The sequence below is a fragment of the Pistacia vera genome, unplaced genomic scaffold, assembly GCF_008641045.1.
Source record: "Pistacia vera cultivar Batoury unplaced genomic scaffold, PisVer_v2 Contig688, whole genome shotgun sequence".
Lineage (NCBI taxonomy): Eukaryota > Viridiplantae > Streptophyta > Magnoliopsida > Sapindales > Anacardiaceae > Pistacia > Pistacia vera.
In genome coordinates this window covers 389,393-408,170 of record NW_022196543.1, presented here as the reverse complement: position 1 = coordinate 408,170, position 18,778 = coordinate 389,393, and the positions used below count along the sequence as shown (strand labels likewise).

Here is an 18,778-nt window from a genome sequence, read left to right as displayed (position 1 = left end):
CTTCCATTAATTACTAAAATTAAACGAAACAATGTAAAAGACTAAAATGCCCTGATTCGACCCAAAACTAGATGAAATCACTCAACCCTCCTTTATATGGCAAAATAAGCAAACAAACAAAATTACATATAACCCATTTATCACCGCAAATTCAACCCCAAACGGAAGCCATAAATGATGGTGAGGGTGAGGTATCTTTGACCTTCAAATGTGATTTAACAATTTCGCCTTCCATCTTTTAGCTTTTTACGTGACGTTTGTTGGCTACTTGGCTTTGGGTGAATTAGTGAATTACTATGTTGAATATTTAGGAAGAAAACGGCACTTTTTAGAATTTGGGGGCCAAATTGATTTTACTAAACTTGAAGGGTAAAGTTTTTTTAAAACCAATCACTGCATCTCATATTTATCACAAACAGGGCAAAATGTAGCCACAATAGTTTTTTAAATAATTTATTATTATTTAAAGACAAGAATAAATATGACAAGTCTTTCATCAATAAAATGTACCTTTTAATTATATCTAAGATTCTTATTTCTCTAAAAAAAAAAAAAAAAAATAGTTTGCAATATGTTGATGTGTATTTCACTCTCTTCCTATTTCTTAATTGTTTTAATAAGAAAAACTTCTTGGGAGTGTATTACAAACTACAAAGAGGATTAAAGGAGAGGAAGTAGAAGTAAAACTATACTTCCCCAACAATCTGATCGACAGGGAGTATAGCCCAGTAAGGCCCTCAGCCCAGACTGGTTAAACCTTCCGATGATATTTTAGTCCAAGGCTAAGCCGCAGCCTCAACGCACCCGTTCATTCTAACTTTAAAGTTTTTCTTTTTCTTTTTTTTTTTTCACAAAAAAAAAAAAAGACTTTAAATTAAAAGAGAAAAAGTAAGGGTTTATTCCCTGGGGTAAAATATTGAATAGAATAATATCGATGTAAGATCTTATAAATACAATCGTTAAATTAAAAAAGGGAACAAAATATGCTAACAGATTTTCTCTTGGTCTTATGGAACCAAGAAACCAAACCACATTTGCTCATATGCCGCCTCACAAGAGAACCAAGCATTCATTCACCATCGTTTTTAAATAAACAAATTTTGGATTTGGATTATACAAATCCATGAAAATGTGTTTCTTCATCTTCTTTTTAAACAAATAAATGTATTATTATAAGATTTCCATAATCTTTTCACTCAAGACACATAGTAACAAATCTCTATATTTATAAATATATTATAATTTCTATTATTGATTCATATTTTACTGTAAATATATAAATCATTATCTTATATTTGAACGCCGTCTTAAAGTGGATTGCAAAGATAAAGACATATACTAAAAGTCAGCTTTTAAGCAGCACGTGCTGAAAATGCTAATTAAGACAAGTTTTCCAAAACGACTGCGTCTAAAGGCTGCAATAACTACTAAGCTGCCTTTAAGACCAGTATCACCGAACAAAGCTTCACCTGTTTCCTTGGTTTAGTAGAGCCTCTTTTTACAGACATGGCATCCTGTTCATTGTTCCATCCCAAGCCCAAAATCAGATCATTTCATCACAACAATCATCGCATCACACACCGTCCACCCACTCTAATCTCCTGCACCTCATCCACATCCAATCCCTCCTCCACTACTAACAGCTCCAACAACAACACCAACTCCCCTCCTTCGCCGGTGCTTTCCAAGACCCGTCGCCCCGCCGATGAGAACATCCGCGACGAGGCGCGCCGACACCGCTCCTCTTCGAAGAACACTTTCTCCGCCAAATACGTCCCGTTCAACGTGGGTCCCGACTCGCCCGAGTGCTACTCGCTCGACGAGATTGTGTACCGGAGCCGTTCGGGTGGCCTACTCGATGTCCTGCACGACATGGAAGCTTTAAAGAAGTACGACGGCGCCTACTGGAGAGACCTCTTCGATTCACGCGTGGGGAAGACCACGTGGCCTTACGGGTCGGGAGTGTGGAGCAAGAAAGAGTGGGTCCTACCCGAGATCGACCCGGATGACATCGTCTCGGCATTTGAAGGCAACTCCAACCTTTTCTGGGCAGAGCGTTTCGGAAAACAGTTTTTAGGCATGAACGACTTATGGGTAAAACATTGTGGAATTAGCCACACGGGCAGTTTCAAAGATTTGGGAATGACCGTTTTGGTCAGCCAAGTGAACAGACTACGGAAAATGAAACGACCCCTCGTCGGAGTGGGTTGCGCTTCCACGGGAGACACGTCAGCTGCTCTCTCCGCGTACTGTGCTTCGGCAGGTATTCCTTCGATTGTATTTTTACCTGCAAATAAGATTTCAATAGCGCAATTGGTTCAACCAATCGCAAATGGCGCGTTTGTGTTGAGTATTGATACTGATTTTGACGGGTGTATGAAATTGATTCGAGAAGTTACATCTGAATTGCCGATATATTTGGCGAATTCTTTGAATAGTTTAAGGCTTGAAGGTCAAAAAACTGCTGCAATAGAAATATTGCAGCAGTTTGATTGGCAGGTGCCTGATTGGGTAATTGTACCAGGTGGGAATTTAGGTAACATTTATGCCTTTTATAAAGGTTTCAAGATGTGCCATGAATTAGGACTTGTAGATAGAATGCCAAGGCTTGTTTGTGCACAGGCCGCCAATGCTAATCCGCTTTACTTGTATTACAAGTCGGGGTGGAAGGATTTTAAATCTGTGAAAGCTAATACCACATTTGCATCCGCTATTCAGATAGGTGATCCGGTGTCCATAGATAGAGCAGTTTATACATTGGAAATTGTAATGAGATTGTTGAGGAAGCCATTGAAGAGGAGTTGATGGATGCAATGGCTCAAGCTGATTCCACTGGGATGTTTATATGTCCTCATACTGGAGTGGCTTTGACAGCTTTGGTTAAGCTTAGGAATAGCGGGGTTATCAGCCCCACTGATCGGACGGTGGTGGTTAGTACAGCTCATGGGTTGAAGTTTACCCAGAGTAAGGTTGAGTATCATTCAAAGGAGATCAAGGATATGGCTTGAAGGTTTGCTAATCCACCTATGCAAGTGAAGGCAGATTTCGGGGCTGTAATGGATGTGTTGAAAAATTATTTGGGAAATCATGCTTCAAAGTAGTAGGTGGATATTTTAAGTCAAAATCTTTGTATTCTAACTTTATGTTTGGTTTAAATTTTGTTGATGCATGTTGTACCAGTTTGCTTTGTTTGTTTATTTAAGGATTGGGTGAGTAGAAATCATCTTTAAGGGACAAGGAGTTCTTTTGAATTATAAGTAGCCTTTTTCTAGATGGATGAATAGTCGTTGCAATCACCTATTCTTTATTGTTTATGAATAAAAGCTCACATATTTTGTTTGCTACAGCATTTTGGCAGTCAATGACCAGAAACTTAATGGATTTTTTATGATTTTGCCTGGCTTTAGTGAAAATACTCCCATTGGACTATTGGAGGGAGTTAACTGAAATAACACATTCTAATAATTCTTGTTAAAATATCACATATTGACTTATAAGGATCAAAATGTTCTTCTAAATTTACCAAAGACCACGCTGTCTATGGGTTTAGTGATGGAGAAAGATTTCCTAAAGTTCTGATCGTGCATGCAGTGGTCTAAATGGGCCTCCTAGCACTATTCTTATATATAAACCACTCCTAATATAGCATTTTTATTCTCTATTGCAACCCGTCAGTCTACCTTTTCCCCAAGCAAACAAAATAGTAGTACATCTGTTGGTGTTGGGGTTTCTACTTATTTTTAACATTCAAAATCAATACAAGTATAAAGGGACACAGGAGTGGCCTGCTTTAATGTCATCAAGATAACTAATTTTGGTGAGGGTGCGGGTGCATGGTTACTAAATATCATCTCATGCATCAGCTTCCCAACATGTATCGTCTACGCCATAGCTAGTTAGCCACCCAAGCTCGACGTTGAGGCCCCGAAAGGATGTTAAAATTATTGCTTTTGACCAACTTCGAAGGACATGATGTGTTTTTTATAGGAGAGGAATTTGCTGTGGTGACTGGCGTGCAAGTTCACTACCACAATTGTTTTACTACGACATTGCTGTGTAGTCTGCTTCTTCAAGGATTTTTCTCCGTTGATGGCCGTTGGGAAACAACAAATTGGTCAAATAGGACGATTAGGAAGAACTTTCAGTACTCTTGTACCCATTGAAATTGCAGATGTATTTAATCAAAAAATAGCTACAAAGTCTTACATGCATGATTGATTCTTACAGTATCAAGTTCCATTTTATAAATAACCTGTCTTGTCTAACCACAAATTAATTTAAACAGACGACCAGGAAAGGCCTAAAATTAAATTAATCTCATGAGACCAATGAGATTAAGAACAACAAGCATTAACATCTCTAACAGAAGCAAATTCCTAATACTCCAGAGATGCCATTATCTTCAGGAGTAACCATAGAGTGATATGCTTTTGTCATCTGACACACTAGCAAGCCGTCCTGCCCGAACACTAGTACCTCCCGGTGGTCTAAACGACACTCCCCAAACCTGGTCTGTATGGTTGCTCATTGTCTGCACAGCGGCTCTCATGCCAAGATCCCAAAGCCTTACAGTTCTATCACTTGATCCTGTCGCAATGGCTGCTCCATCTGGGCTTGCATCCACACTCAATACCCAACTAGCATGACCAGACATAGCCCCGACCAGACTTTTCCCCTCAGCATCATACATGTGCACATGAGCGTCATCTGATGCAGAGAAGAGAACACGTGGATCACTGGGAGAATATACAAGAGAACGAACTGGCATGAAATGGCCTTCCAGATGGTGCAGGAATTTAAAGCGGGCTACATCAAAAACAGAAATAGTGCCATCCATTGAACCACAAGCAAGTCTTCTGCCATCAGGACTCCATGCAACCGATAGAACAAACTTCTTGCTGCTGCTTTTATCTGAGGGCTTGGGTCCTTCTGGTCGAGGAATTGAAAGGGTGGCAACCAATTTCCATGTGGCAGTGTCCCAAAGCTTGATTGATGCACTACCCCCTCCAGCAACTGCAAGTGTGGTGCCCTGAATGGAGCTACAGTTAGCATGACTTGTTATAAAATGAAAACATAAGCTTTCCCCTCTCATCAACTGGTTTGCACAAGACAAAGAGCACCCCTTTTATTCAGTGATGTTTCTATGGCAGCATATGTTTTTGGCAAGTTCACAGAGCCAATCACTCTTTAACATATACACTTTGAGATAAGAACTCAATTTATACAGCATAGAAAGGACTGTGAGAGGTCTGTGCATATTGGACACTAGAAGTAGTTTTGACAGTCAAAATGACCTACATTTTTCAGTGAACAAACTGTTTTGAGCTTAACTCTTGCCTCATAGAGTCATAGTAATCATCAGAGTCAAGGCATCAATAGTTACAAAGGATGTCACAACAATGAAGATGGATCTGTCAATGCAGTAAACTGTGGACATAAGAAATTATTATAGTTGTAATGTTGGCAAACTGTACCAGTTGATCCTATGACATTCTGAAAATGAAAACATGAAATACTCATGCATTGTGGACAAGCCTAAATATTGTTTCCAAGCAAAAAAAAATATATATATATTAACATACAAGTTACAGTTTGTTCCCTATCAACCAAAAAAAAAATGCGACAACTAAATAAAACTGTGAATGGTTTTCAGGATATACTACCCTTAAACACTGAGTCCAAAACCATTAAATTTTCATTGTACACTCATACTCATGCACAGACACACAGCACAGGTTTCAAAAGAGAAAACATGCATACCATAAACAAAAGATACATCAGCCAGTGAGTGTGCCTTCCCGACTAATGAATCAAACACTCCAGTAATAGAATTCTGTTAAAATGCATCATATATTTAAGTCTGATATGTTCCACTGGAAGACTGAATCTGATGACAGGAAAATACTCATCCATAATAATAGTATTCTTAACATAAAATTTCCAGAAAACATTCCAATAGATAAATATTGCAACTCACAAGCAAAAAAATACAAAGATTTTGCTTCCAAGAAGCTATCTTCACAAGATTAATAATTTGCTAACAATACTGTAAAATGTATTTCCCCTCATTACTGAACAGATTAGTGCTACAGTGGGAAAATAAAAAACTAGAGAAGCCTCCTAGCCTAGCAAGCAACACTCATTTTTCCAGAAACTGTATGTGGATGAATAAGTTTTTCCGGAAAAATGAGATTTCTATGATAAACCAATAACAAGAAACATATATAGAACATTATGAATATAAACAGACATCCAAACATCAATGTCTAAACTACATCTCCATCAAGCCTCCTAATGCCATCAGCAACCAATTCATAAGTTATTTATTTCCCGCGCAAACACAAAACAAAGAACATCTTCCAGGTAAACTACATGGATATCCAGTAAATTTTTTATTCCTATTTTCTTTAAAATTGTTCGACAGTAATGGTAATTAGTGAAATGCTGTGAATTTAGTAACTTTGAATCGGGTTTTATAAAACCAACCTAGTGAATTTAGCGCTTCAATTGAATTAAAACCTACTAAAACAAAGACTTCAATAGCTCGATCACTTACCCGCATATAAATTAAACCAAAAATCTTAAAACAAAATATCCAAAACTTAGCACATTAGTGGTTACCTTGGGATCGAACTGCATTTGCCAAACTTCAGAGGGAGGAGCTTCGAGAGTAGCAATAGTGGCGTTGGTATCAACATCGAAGACACGAACGAAGCTGTCGAGAGAAGCTGAGGCAGCTATAACACCGGAAGGGTGTGCAGCCACTGAAACCACGCCTAAACAGTGGCCGGTGTTGGTCCGCTCCAGCTCCAGCTCGTCGGGCCGCCACAATTTGACGGACTCGTCTAAGGACCCGGTGAGCAAGAGAGCCGGTCGAGTTTCGGTGGCAGGCACCCATGTGGCCGCCCACACAGACTCGTCGTGTGCGTTCTCTACAGATTTTAGGCCTGCAAGTTTCATCGATTTGGTGTAGAAATTGAACCCTACAAGAATTTGGGGGTCTTTTTTTGGGAGATTCTTGGAGTGTTTAATGTTGGCTACAGAGTGAAACCGGGAGGTTTTGAAGTGGAGTTGAAATTTGGGCCTTTATTGGGCTTTTTAAAGTATGGGCCGTATGGCCCGTAGTTTAACAAAGTTTATAAGAACCAACCCTCTTTCTTTTATTTTTTATTTTTTTTTAATAATTAAGTAATTTCTTTAGATAAAATCAATCAAAATTATTCAAAATAAACTCGTATTTATAAAAATATATATATTTAAATTAAATATAAAAGAACACATGATTTTGAAAATTCCACAACTGTGTTAAATTGAGAAAGAATGATGGTTTATTCTACACATAATATCGGAAGTACTATTTCAGAAAAGTTTTGTAGTTTTTAATGATGAAGTGGCCTGGTTGAGGCTATTATTTATCTTAAGTTTGGAGGTTGGCTATGTTTAAGTAGAATGGTGCATCAAATCAATCCACATCGCTCTGAATACAAATAGGACCTGGAAAGAGATTCATTCTCATTTCTATATTTATGTTGAAATGAAGCTAGACATACTCAACTTCCTTTCTTTATTAATTTTCTCCTTGGAATCGTTTTGTCATTTTCGCTTGGATTAGGGTGTATGGTAGAAATACATGAAAAGGTCCAAATAACTTTTTATCATTAACATCAAACGATAAAATTGTTTTATTAAAATCCAAACTCTCATCTTCTAAAAGGAGCTCCAAGAGGAAATAAAAAAAAAAAAAAAACCACACTTGGAGACCCATGTCATTGTAGTGCATACCTATACATTGTCTATAATATAAAATGTAACAACAATCCTCACAATCTCAGCTAAAGGCTCCAATATATGAACAAAAAAAACCATCATTAGAGCCCAAATACAATCAAACAATTCAAATCTTACAAAGAGCTCCAATTGGTGAAAATAAAAAACCCACATTGAGAGCCCTTAATATTCTCTATAATATATTGCATGCAATATTAATCTTTGCCTGATTGGAACACTCATCAGCTAATCATTTATGGTCATTCCAATATGTGACCAAAATTATATTCCCCGTAAAATCTCGCTTAAGGAGAAAAACCCATGTAGTATATGTTAATTTTGTGTGTTTATACTAACCATATCAAATCAAACCATTACCCAAAGAAAAAAATTTGAGGAATTGTACGCAACTTCACTTTCCTTGAATTTGGGCTTCTCATATCTGTAACGGATCTGGGCTTGGTCCTGGGCCTGAGCCCATTTTCCGCTTCTCTCTCAACGAATTCATCTTCTCAAGTCTCCACCCATCCCTCAGCCTCGCAATGAAGGTGTCAGCCTTAATGTTAACATCAGGACTCGGACAGAACACTGACCCAAGTCCATCTTCACCGTCCATCACTTTGACTTTCTCATCCGTTGACTCCTTAGTTGACGAAACATCATTATCAACCTTCTCCAAGTCAGGAGAGCCGCACTGAGAGTTGCGACCACTATGTAAGCTAACGAAATCCCCGCGTACCACAAACCTACATTCCGGCATTTTAAACGGGAGTGGTGGCGGCGGCACCGGAATTAACGGGGATTGGTTCCTACTATTAGGATTCTCGCTGTACGAATTGTTTACTCTTGTCGGTAACGGTGGCTTGCCGCTTGTGGCCCCATTTCGCCTCCTCGGAGGCTGCGGTGGCAGTGTTTGTGGCGCTGGTGGAGGAGGCGGAGCCTGGCTCCTTCTCTTCGTTGAACGCGGTGGTGGAGGTGGCGGTGGAGCTGGTGGAGGGACTGAATGGACTTTTTTGCTCTTGCTGCTCTTTTTGAATAGGTTTTGAAAGACCAATGAAGGATGTGGAGGGACTGGAGGTGGCGGAGGCGGTCGGGATGGTGGCGGTACGCTTGAATATTGAGGTGGTTCAGGTGGCGAATGAACAGACTTACCGTACTCTTCTGTATTATTTGTCCTGTGTTTCTTCTTTATTCTTTTTCTTTGATTATACAATGAAGCGAAAACCATCTTAATCTCCTTTGTTGCATTACTTTTTCTGCGTTCAATTTTCACATACTTGTGCTCCGATCTATACCCCATTTGCACGGGTGGTGGAGGAGGAGGAGGTGCCCCCGGTAGCGGTGGCGGTGGGGGTGGTGGTGCAGCTGGAGGCGGCGATTTAACTTTGTTGGTATGAACATCACACTCGACGTTCCTTTCTTTAAGTCCTACAGTTTGATATGTTCTTCTAGGCCCGTGACGAACCACAGGTGGCGGAGGTGGTGGTGGTGGTGGTGGTGGTGGTGGTGGAGGCGGCGTGGGCGACTTTGGAGGTGACATGTGTGAAGAACGAATTACAAAGGTATCCAATGGTACTACCTTAACTTGAGAGTATTCTTCAAAATCACTTCTTGTTCTTCGCAGTACTTGTTGAGCAGAATTATTATCTAGTCCATCGACATGTGAACGATATCTGTTTTGTACATCGAAGTCATCAAAGAACCGGTACCGATCTTCGCCGGTTTCCCATAAGCCGTCTTGTCTCAGATCTGGGTACGAGCTACTGCTCCTCCTCAACCGGCTCGTGCCGGTTACCGGTGTGCTTATAGGGCGATCGTAAATTTTCGTATTCGAAAAGTGATCGCCAAACCATGGTTTCGAATGAGGCTGGCTGACGTTCTTGTCCAAACCATCCGGAATATTTGAAACATCGTTAACGTTGTTGTCGGTGTTTGATCCATCGTCGTTTCTTCTGGCGAAGATGCCACAGAGAATCGCGAACAAGACGAGGACAATATTGAGGGAGTCCCAGCCTTTCTTAACAGTACCATAAGGTCTAATAATTTGCGAAGTTATAGTTAGAAATGGAGGGAGAGCAAAAAAGAGGATAAGTAAAGCGATGATGGGTAAGAGTACGATGAGAATAGGAAGAGGGAGAAAAGGAGCCGATGAGCGGCGGCGAGGCATGGAGGTGATGGGTTGTGACCAGAATGGTGGTTGGTCCGTGTTTAAATCCATAACTTAAAGCTTTGAGTTTGAGTATGTGTGTTTGCTTTTAGGTTGTAGAGAAAGGGTTAGGGATAGGTTTTTTCAAAAGACGAAGTGTAAGTTAATAATTATCATTATTGTGCACATATAAAATGCTTAGTATTATTATTGTATTACACCTTTCCATTTAATGTGAACTTTTGTTATGGAACTACATTTTAGTTACGCAATATTGCAATACTCTTGCCAAACTGATCTTTTTTAACAATGTTACTTTTGTAACTGACTTATATAATCAATTCATACAAACAGATAAAAAATAAGGAATAGAGTTGTCATTTTATATAAATTTTGTAAAATTTTTATCTTATTATATAACTTACTTATAAACAAAACATTATTAGATCTTTTTATTATTACATAAAAGTTTTATATCTTAATTTTTATAATTACAGTATTAAACTTTACTTTATATAAATGTATTATTTTAATCATTTATATAAAGTGAAGGAAATATAACAATAGAAAGAAAAAAAATCACTTTACTGAAACGTTTTCATGCTTTATTATTTTTATTTATTTGGAAATGCATTAATAAGTGTTATGACATTTGAGGTAAAAAGGAATGATTTAAGAAAGACAAATACCTAAAAGAAGCCAGTGAAGTAGCAACTATTAAATCTCAAGGGTTGATTTGCGGTAAAAAAAACTTTTGCTCTTTTTATTAATTTTTTATAACATTAAGTTTATAGAGTGTTCAATGGGTTTCCAAGATTAGTTGAGGTATATATAAAGTGATTTAAAAACTCCAATGATAAAAAATAAAATAAAATTAGCAGTGTAATGATGAGATGGAGGTTATAATTTCACATGAGTTAGTTAATTTTGATGGATATTATAATTTACAAGTGCATTTAAATGAGGATATATAAGCAATAATAAAAAATAAAAATATATAAATGTTCATATATATAATTATATATGATAAAAGTGGTGGTCTAACAACTCTAAGACATGGTGGTTATGCATTTTAAAATATCTATTAATGTTGTATTTGCCTGTCTTCCAGGAATGGGATATTCAATCCATCCAAATCTTCAATATATATATTTTTTTTAAATAATATAACTTTATAATAATGTAACACGACAAAATACAAGTACACATACTTTCTCTACAAACCGCGAGATTCTTGTATATTGACAAACGTAAGTTGATTTGTAGAGACTTGAATGTCGAAGTGTTAGCTTAGCAAATTCGTATAAACAAAATGATCTTCATGTGATTTTATATAACGCTGAGTGACTAAAGATCAACGACTCTTTCAATAATTTTATAGGTATCTTTTTAGGATTTGGTAACACACATTTTTTTTGTTTTATGACTTAGATGTTCGGGTCAATTTACGCGTACATCAACTAATTCCTTAAAACTCTGAAACTATCAGTTGGGTAAGAACTCTAGTGGTCATTTCTATTAATAACTATGGGGACTCGAACTTGGAAGACTATGTTAGATCCTCCTCTTGTTTTTCTTTTTTACCTTTAAGGGGACTTGAATTTAGGAGATCATGTTATATATATATATTTTTTTTTTTTTTTTTTTCCATCAAGAGGATTCGAACTTGAGAGACTCTTGTACTCAGTGGTATTTCTTAAAATATTTTGTATTTCACTTTTATTACCTTTGGAAAATTATATTCTAAATTTTCAGGATCAAATTACCCTTTTTTTTTTAATTCAAAACCCAAATTGCTCAGTGATTGATAATTCATCTTGCCTTTCCAATTAAAATATATATATATATTTCCTTTATTTTTTCTAACGTCGGTCTTCTAAATTTAGCCATACTATTATTAATTTCAAAATTCAAATTCATTGTTTTTGGACCCTGAAATACATCTTCGACAAGTTCAATTACAAGCAATTTTAATGGTTTCTGTATGCCTGGGATGGCTTCTGTACTTGATTAAATTTTCATCCATTCATATTTATTATTTTAATTTAACGAAATAGAGACTTATTAAGTTGTCAACATTAAATATGTCTTTTTGATTTGTGATTTTAACTAAATATCTTTGTGTCACGATTTTAAAAATGGGATTTATATTTCTTAAGAGATAAAATAATTAAACACCTATTATTAACCTTTAATTCAATACAATCTAAAACTTAGAAGTTGATGACTCGACATGGGAGTAACATTTTTTTTTTTGAAAAGGAGTTAACGACTTTTACCCATCCAATTAATGACTTAATGTGCTTTTCTATCCATAGACTTTTAAAATATCATTTTATTATCTAAATTTATATTCCAACAGCAAACAAAGAACAAACTCGGTACAAGCTGTTGGGGCTTTTGATGATGAGAGATCGATGAGTGTTTTGGTTGTGAAAGATTGGGTTCTAGTGGTTGGGATTGATCTAAATTTGACTTGGGAAAAGCGATTTCACAAACCTTAATCTCTCGATTGTTGGCGATTGACGAGGTATGCGAAAATAGGATTTGAAGGGTTTTAGTGAGTGATAATCAAGAAAAAGAATAATGGTGTCGCAACGATGACAGAATTAAAAAAGTGATATTTTAAAAATTTGTAAGTGAAAAAGTGTCGTTAAGCCATTATTTGGGTGAGAAAAAAGCCATTAACTCATTTTTTTTTTTTTTAAATTACTCTTCCTAACTTAATCAATAGACAAAAACTTATATTTCAAATTAATTTTAAAATTTAATGACTGTAATTTTTTATTGTTGATCAATTGTTTTTAATATAAAAATTTGAAAAATAAAATAAATTATAATATATTTACAACAATGTTATCTTTGCATAATTGTTTAGCAGGTTGTGCCATTCAATATCCATAAATGTATTTATTATATTTTAAAGATGGCAAAATATGTCATGGGAAAGAAACAATAATACAAGTATAAATACAACGACAAAACAAGAAAATTAGGTATTTTTATTTCTTATACAAACAACAAAATTAAATTGAAGGTGGAAGATTTGCAGCAGAATACGTTGAAGTCTCTGCAAATCTGTACTTAATATAATTATGGGAATGGGCATACGACACACATAAGATTAGATAATGTAAGAATTAGGAAATTAAAACAATAAAAAAAATGAAGGTGTTAGTTTGTAAATGTATGATTGGAGCGTGGTTGTAATGATTTAAAACGCAAAATAAATTGCTTTTGGGTTTCACTTTTTTCCAAAAGAATTCAAAACACTCCTTTTACTTTTTTAACCTCCAATCCTACTGCTCCATCATCGCTAACATGTTACGTTCAGCTAATTTAACTCAGCCATTTCGAGGCTTTTTTATTTTATGATTGTGGTGCACATATATCTTAATTAATTTCTTATAATCTTAAATTTTTTTATTAAATAAGATTTTTAATAGCTATCTTTATTAACATCTAAAAAGAGACTTAAACCTATTAGTTTTTTTAAATACACATAAATTTTTTTATTGAACTATTAACCATTTAAACCTCTTTTCAAGTTGAATATAAAGTCAATTTTATGTATTTATATTTAAAATAGTAAAGAAATAAAAGAAAAGGTTAGAGTGGTGCACCCGAAACAACTTTTGACAATGCTTTCTACCGAGAATGCTATACAACTATTAACCATTATACAAGTCCAAAAACTCCCATTTTATGCCATTGCCAGACAAATCAAGCTTTTTAATTAATTGAAAGCGTGACAATTACTTGTCTTTCAAAATGATAGCAGCCCAACGACACCACCACCATTTCTCGGTAAAAGATATAACTTGAAGCGTAGAGCTTATCCTATTCCTGCCCCACGTTTCATATAAAAAAGACCATCAAAGTTCAAGGCCCCACCCACCGCTTGTTCGCAGTTTTGAAAAGCTACTTCATTCCTTATGCAAACAGCATAGCTTGTGTTTTAAACAACGGTGGGTGGTGGCGCGTGGAGCGAGTTTGAAAGGAGCTTCAAGTAGGGACTCTTAAGAGAAAAAAAGATACAGATATAGAATAGAGAGACAGGTTGGGAAAGGACATCCACAGCTACTAAGAAGGAAGTGTCCGGTGGACAGCCTGTTCATTTTTTTTTTTTTTTTTATATCCAATCACTTTCAACTTTAATTTCATTTGTTTAAGTGTAAATCTACACTAGTCAGTTTAATCTTCAATGATTGTTGTAAAATTTGATTTCATTATTTGTTATTAACTTCAATATAATATTGCACTTCTAAACTATGAATATGAATATGATTGCCATCTTCTCAACTTTGTATCTTATAAGATTACATGGATACTTTGTGCTCTTTCAATACTTTCTTCGAAGTTTCATAAGTTAAGTGCATCAATTAATCCTCTTTTTTTTTTTTTTGATGCGGTGTTTGGACCACTTTGTGCACACTTGAATTAATCTTTCGAAGTCTTAAAATTGATGACTAGGTAAACTCTTCAGTGGTCACGGATATGTAAAGACTTGAACTCAATAACTCATAAAATCTTGTTTTGTTCTTTTACCACTAAACTTTCTAGCTTTTCGGTTTAAACTTGAAACCATATAAGTACACCAAAGTTATAAATATATGTTCCTCATGTTGCTTGAATTTATGAACATGGGTAAATGTCATCATAGTGGCCAAACACTTCGAAGGGCGTAGCTTAAAACCTTTCCCCAAATCTACATCATCACGTAGACCTGCGTAGTGAGGCCCGCTTCAGCGCCTGCCAATTGGGCCAAGACAATGATCATTGGGCTAAACTATGTGTAAGAGCAACATGGAGGGAGAGGGACCACCTCAGCTACGTTGATCTTCCTCTAAAAAACAAAGAAAATGGGAAGATGAGAAAGAAGTCGTAATTTAAAGAAAAGGACTATTGGCATGACATAACATAAATATAAAAGCATCACTTAATTATCATTCAATTAACCTACTTACTGAATATTGTCTCAAAACCAAACCAAACATGAATAAAATGTAGGAACTTCCTGTATAAAAATCCTGATATTGAGGAAGATTGAACATCGCATTTGTAAATATTTCTCTGGCTAAACACTTTTAATTTCATCCTTGTTTTCCATAAGAGTCTGCAAGTATATCACTCCTCCTTCCATCATGTCGAGACCTAAAAAAGAAAGAAAGATATTTACAATTAGGTCGAAATAGAACAAAATCATTCTTCATTGCGGTTAATCCGGAGAGAATAATTCCCTATTAGGAGAGAAAATATTTAGATTGACTCAATTTGGAAGGAAGATATTTAGATTGAATCAAGTAAATGTTATATCAAACAGATTTGGGTCGAGATCTCATACTTGGACGCTAAACCCAAAACCTTGGCCTAAACTAAATCGTAAATCGTCCTATCGATGAAAATCTTACTTGTGTTCAAGTTTTTGATATTTAAGAGAAGGTTGTAATAAGTGAAGTATTAACAAATCGTCTTTTGAATGAGAGATTCTTAAAGGGAGATGAAATTAGTTTAACTAATAATTTTGAAGTTGTTGACGATGAGATTCTTCCTCTCAGTGATGTTTTATTATCATGGTTATGTGAAGGCACTACCATCCCGATATTTTCAAAGGCATAGTTCAGTCTAAAAGATTCTCAAAGACAAAAATCAAAAGAGATCTTTCAGATATTTCTCAAAGAAGATTTACAAGATGAAGAGTTATGTGATTCTAAATGAAACATGATGAATATAATCATGTTGAAAGCAATTGAGGCAGTTGAGAGCACACTTCTTGAAGAGATTGAGAAATAGGATAAAAGTATAGCAAAATCTTATTTCAGACTTTTGAAGAAGGGGGAAAAAAAACTTTAAGAGAATGGTGACACTCCTTGTATGATGGAGAAATCTTTAATTTCCAATATTATAAATGGTATTCTAAGTCAAGCACAAAAACTAGCAGGATTATCTAATAAAATGACTAAATCTGAAAGTTTGAGTGAAGAAGACGAATTGAAAATGCTTGAAGACTTGGAATTTGGTGAAAAACTGGTAAGATCAACATTATAAAGGAAGAGACTAAAGTCACTAGAAGATGTAAGTTTGCAAATTATATTGATTATGTTCCACATGTTCTAATTTATGATGCCTATATTTTTCTGTTACTTTACGTGCATAGCTTCATCATAAATTCCAAAATTTTGAAGTAATGAATTTCAAACGATTTGTTAAGCCAACTTGATTATAATAAAAATGAGGAAATTGTATTTTTTTTGTTTTTTGTCTCACCGTGTTCATTATTGCAGTTGGCCTTTGTGAGTGAAAGCCTTTAGATGCTGAATATTGGGTAACAAAAATTGTCAGTAAGATAAATTCAAGGTTTTTTAGTGCCTCTAATGGTGACATGTTTGATGAGCAGAGCTTAAATGAGAGTGTGCACGATTTGATTGGTAATAAAAGTAATAAGAATGAATCATCTAAGCATGCAATGACTCTTAAAAGTATTCATGGGATGTTTCACTTGTTTCTACTATATAATTGTCTTGTAAAAACATATCTTCATTAGGCAATACAACTTACAATTGAAAAATTTGAAGATCTAATTCCATTTTGAGCCGAAAGCCATTCAGATCATATGCCTTTTGGGAGTTATAGAGCTGAGATAAGTTTGTGAATTCCTCCAGAATATGACATTTTTTTTTTTTTTTTTTGGATAAGGTAAGAATTAAATAAAAGAGACGAAATTAATGTAAAAAAAAATGAGGGGCATACCCCAAGTGAAGACAAAAAGTCTTAATCAAAATATAGAAAAAATTACAAACGGCACAAAAAGAGCACGCAGGCTGCCTAGAAAAACTAATCAAGTAAATGCCATATCAAATAGAGTTGGATCGAGATCTCATACTTGGACGCTAAACCGAAGACCTTGACCTGAACTAAATCGTAGATCACCCCATCGATGAAAATCTTAGTTGTGTCAAGTGTTTGACATCAAAAAGAATATTGGAATAAGTGAAGTATTAACAAATCGCCTTTTGGGTGAGAGATTCTTAAGGGGAGATGAAATTAGTTTAACTAATGACTTTGAAGCTGTTGAAGATAAGATTCTTTCTCACAATAATGTTTTACTATCATGGTTTCGTGAAGGCATAACCATCCCGGTTATTTTAAAGGTATGGTTCGGTCTATTCAAAGACAAAAATCAAAAGAGATCTTTCAGATATTTCTCAAACAAGATTTACAAGATGAAGAGTTATGTGATTCTAAATTAAACATTATGAGTATAATCACGTTGAAAGCAATTGAGGCTGTTGAGAGCATACTTCCTAAAGAGATTGAGAAAGGGGATAAAAGTACAGCAAAGTCTTATTTTAGACTTTTGAAGGAGAGGCAAAAAAAAAAAATAAGAGAATGGTGACACTCCTTGTATGACGGAGAAATCTTTAATTTCCAATGTTATAGAGGGTATTCTAAGTCAAGCACAAAAACTAGCAGGATTATCTAATAAAAGGACTGAATCTGAAAGTTTGAGTGAAGAAGTTGAATTGAAAATGCTTGAAGACTTGGAATTTGGTGAAAAACTAGTAAGATCAACATGATAAAGGAAGAGACTAAAGTCACTAGAAGATGTAAGTTTGCAAATTATATTGATTATGCTCCACATGTTCTAATTTATGATGCCTATATTTTTCTATTACTTTATGTGCATAGCTTCATCATAAATTCCAAAATTTTGAAGTAATGAATTCCAAACGATTTGTTAAGCCAACTTGATTATAATAAAAATGAGGAAATTGTATTTTTTTTGTTTTTTGTCTCACCGTGTTCATTATTGCAGTTGGCCTTTGTGAGTGAAAGCCTTTAGATGCTGAATATTGGGTAACAAAAATTGTCAGTAAGATGAATTCAACGTCTTTTAGTGCCTCTATTGGTGACCTGTTTGAAGAGTAGAGCTTAAATGAAAATGTGCAAGATTTGATTGACAATAAAATTGATAAGAATGAATCATTTGAGCATGCAATTATTCTCAAGAGTATTTGTGGAATGTTTTGCTTGTTTCTACTACATAATTGTCTTGTAAAAACATATCTTCATTAGACAATACAACTTACAATTGAACAATTTGAGGATCTAATTCCATTTTCACAATGTCTTGGGTCAGAAGCCATTCAAATCATATGCCTTTTGGGAGTTGCAGAGCTAAGATAAGTCCGTGAATTCCTTTAGAATTTGACAGATTTTTTTTTTTAATAAGGTAAGAATTAAATAAATAAGACAAAATCAATGTAAAAAAAATATGAGGGGCATACCCCAAACGAAGACAAAAAGTCACAATCAAAATATGGAAAAACTCACAAAACCCAAAAAATGGCACAAAAAGAGCACGTAGACTGCCTAAAAAAAACTATCAAGTAAATGCCATATCAAACAGAGCTGGATCGAGATCTCATACTTGGACACTAAACCCAAGACATTGGCCTGAACTAAATCATAGATCGTCCTATAGATGAAAATCTTACTTGCGTTCAAGTGTTTGATGTCAAAGAGAAGGTTGGAATAAGTGAAGTATTAACAAGTCACATTTTGAATGAAAGATTCTTAAGGGGAGATGAAATTAGTTTAACTAATGATTTTGAAGCTGTTGAAGATGAGATTCTTTCTCACAGTGATGTTTTACTATCATGGTTATGTGAAGGCGCAACCATCCTGGTATTTTTAAAGGCATGGTTCGGTCTAAAAGATTCTCAAAGACAAAAATCAAAAGAGATCTTTCAGATATTTCTCAAAGAAGATTTACAAGATGAAGAGTTATGTGATTCTAAATTAAGCAATATGAGTATAATCACGTTGAAAGCAATTGAGGCAGTTGAAAGCATAGTTTCTGAA

General features: G+C 35.2%; 3 protein-coding genes across 3 annotated transcripts; 1 reads left to right on the top strand and 2 right to left on the bottom strand.

Annotated features, from left to right (window-relative positions):
• Positions 1-1,450: 1,450 nt before the first annotated feature.
• Positions 1,451-3,273, top strand: LOC116113692 (threonine synthase 1, chloroplastic). The gene is given in 2 exon segments (XM_031399851.1): positions 1,451-2,761; positions 2,764-3,273. Coding segments are annotated over 2 exon segments (1,593 nt in total). The 5' UTR covers positions 1,451-1,506; the 3' UTR covers positions 3,102-3,273.
• Positions 3,274-4,159: 886 nt separating this feature from the next.
• Positions 4,160-7,036, bottom strand: LOC116113693 (WD repeat-containing protein VIP3). The gene is made up of 2 exons (XM_031399852.1): positions 6,622-7,036; positions 4,160-5,029 (listed from the first exon to the last, which is right to left on the bottom strand). Exons 1-2 carry the CDS (start codon positions 6,958-6,960, stop codon positions 4,403-4,405), a joined length of 966 nt encoding a protein of 321 aa, XP_031255712.1. The 5' UTR covers positions 6,961-7,036; the 3' UTR covers positions 4,160-4,402.
• A 667-nt stretch (positions 7,037-7,703) lies between these two features.
• Positions 7,704-10,092, bottom strand: LOC116113661 (serine/arginine repetitive matrix protein 1). The gene has a single exon (XM_031399819.1). The coding sequence runs from the start codon at positions 9,983-9,985 to the stop codon at positions 8,204-8,206; it is 1,782 nt and encodes a 593-aa protein (XP_031255679.1). The 5' UTR covers positions 9,986-10,092; the 3' UTR covers positions 7,704-8,203.
• Between the last annotated feature and the right edge of the window lie 8,686 nt (positions 10,093-18,778).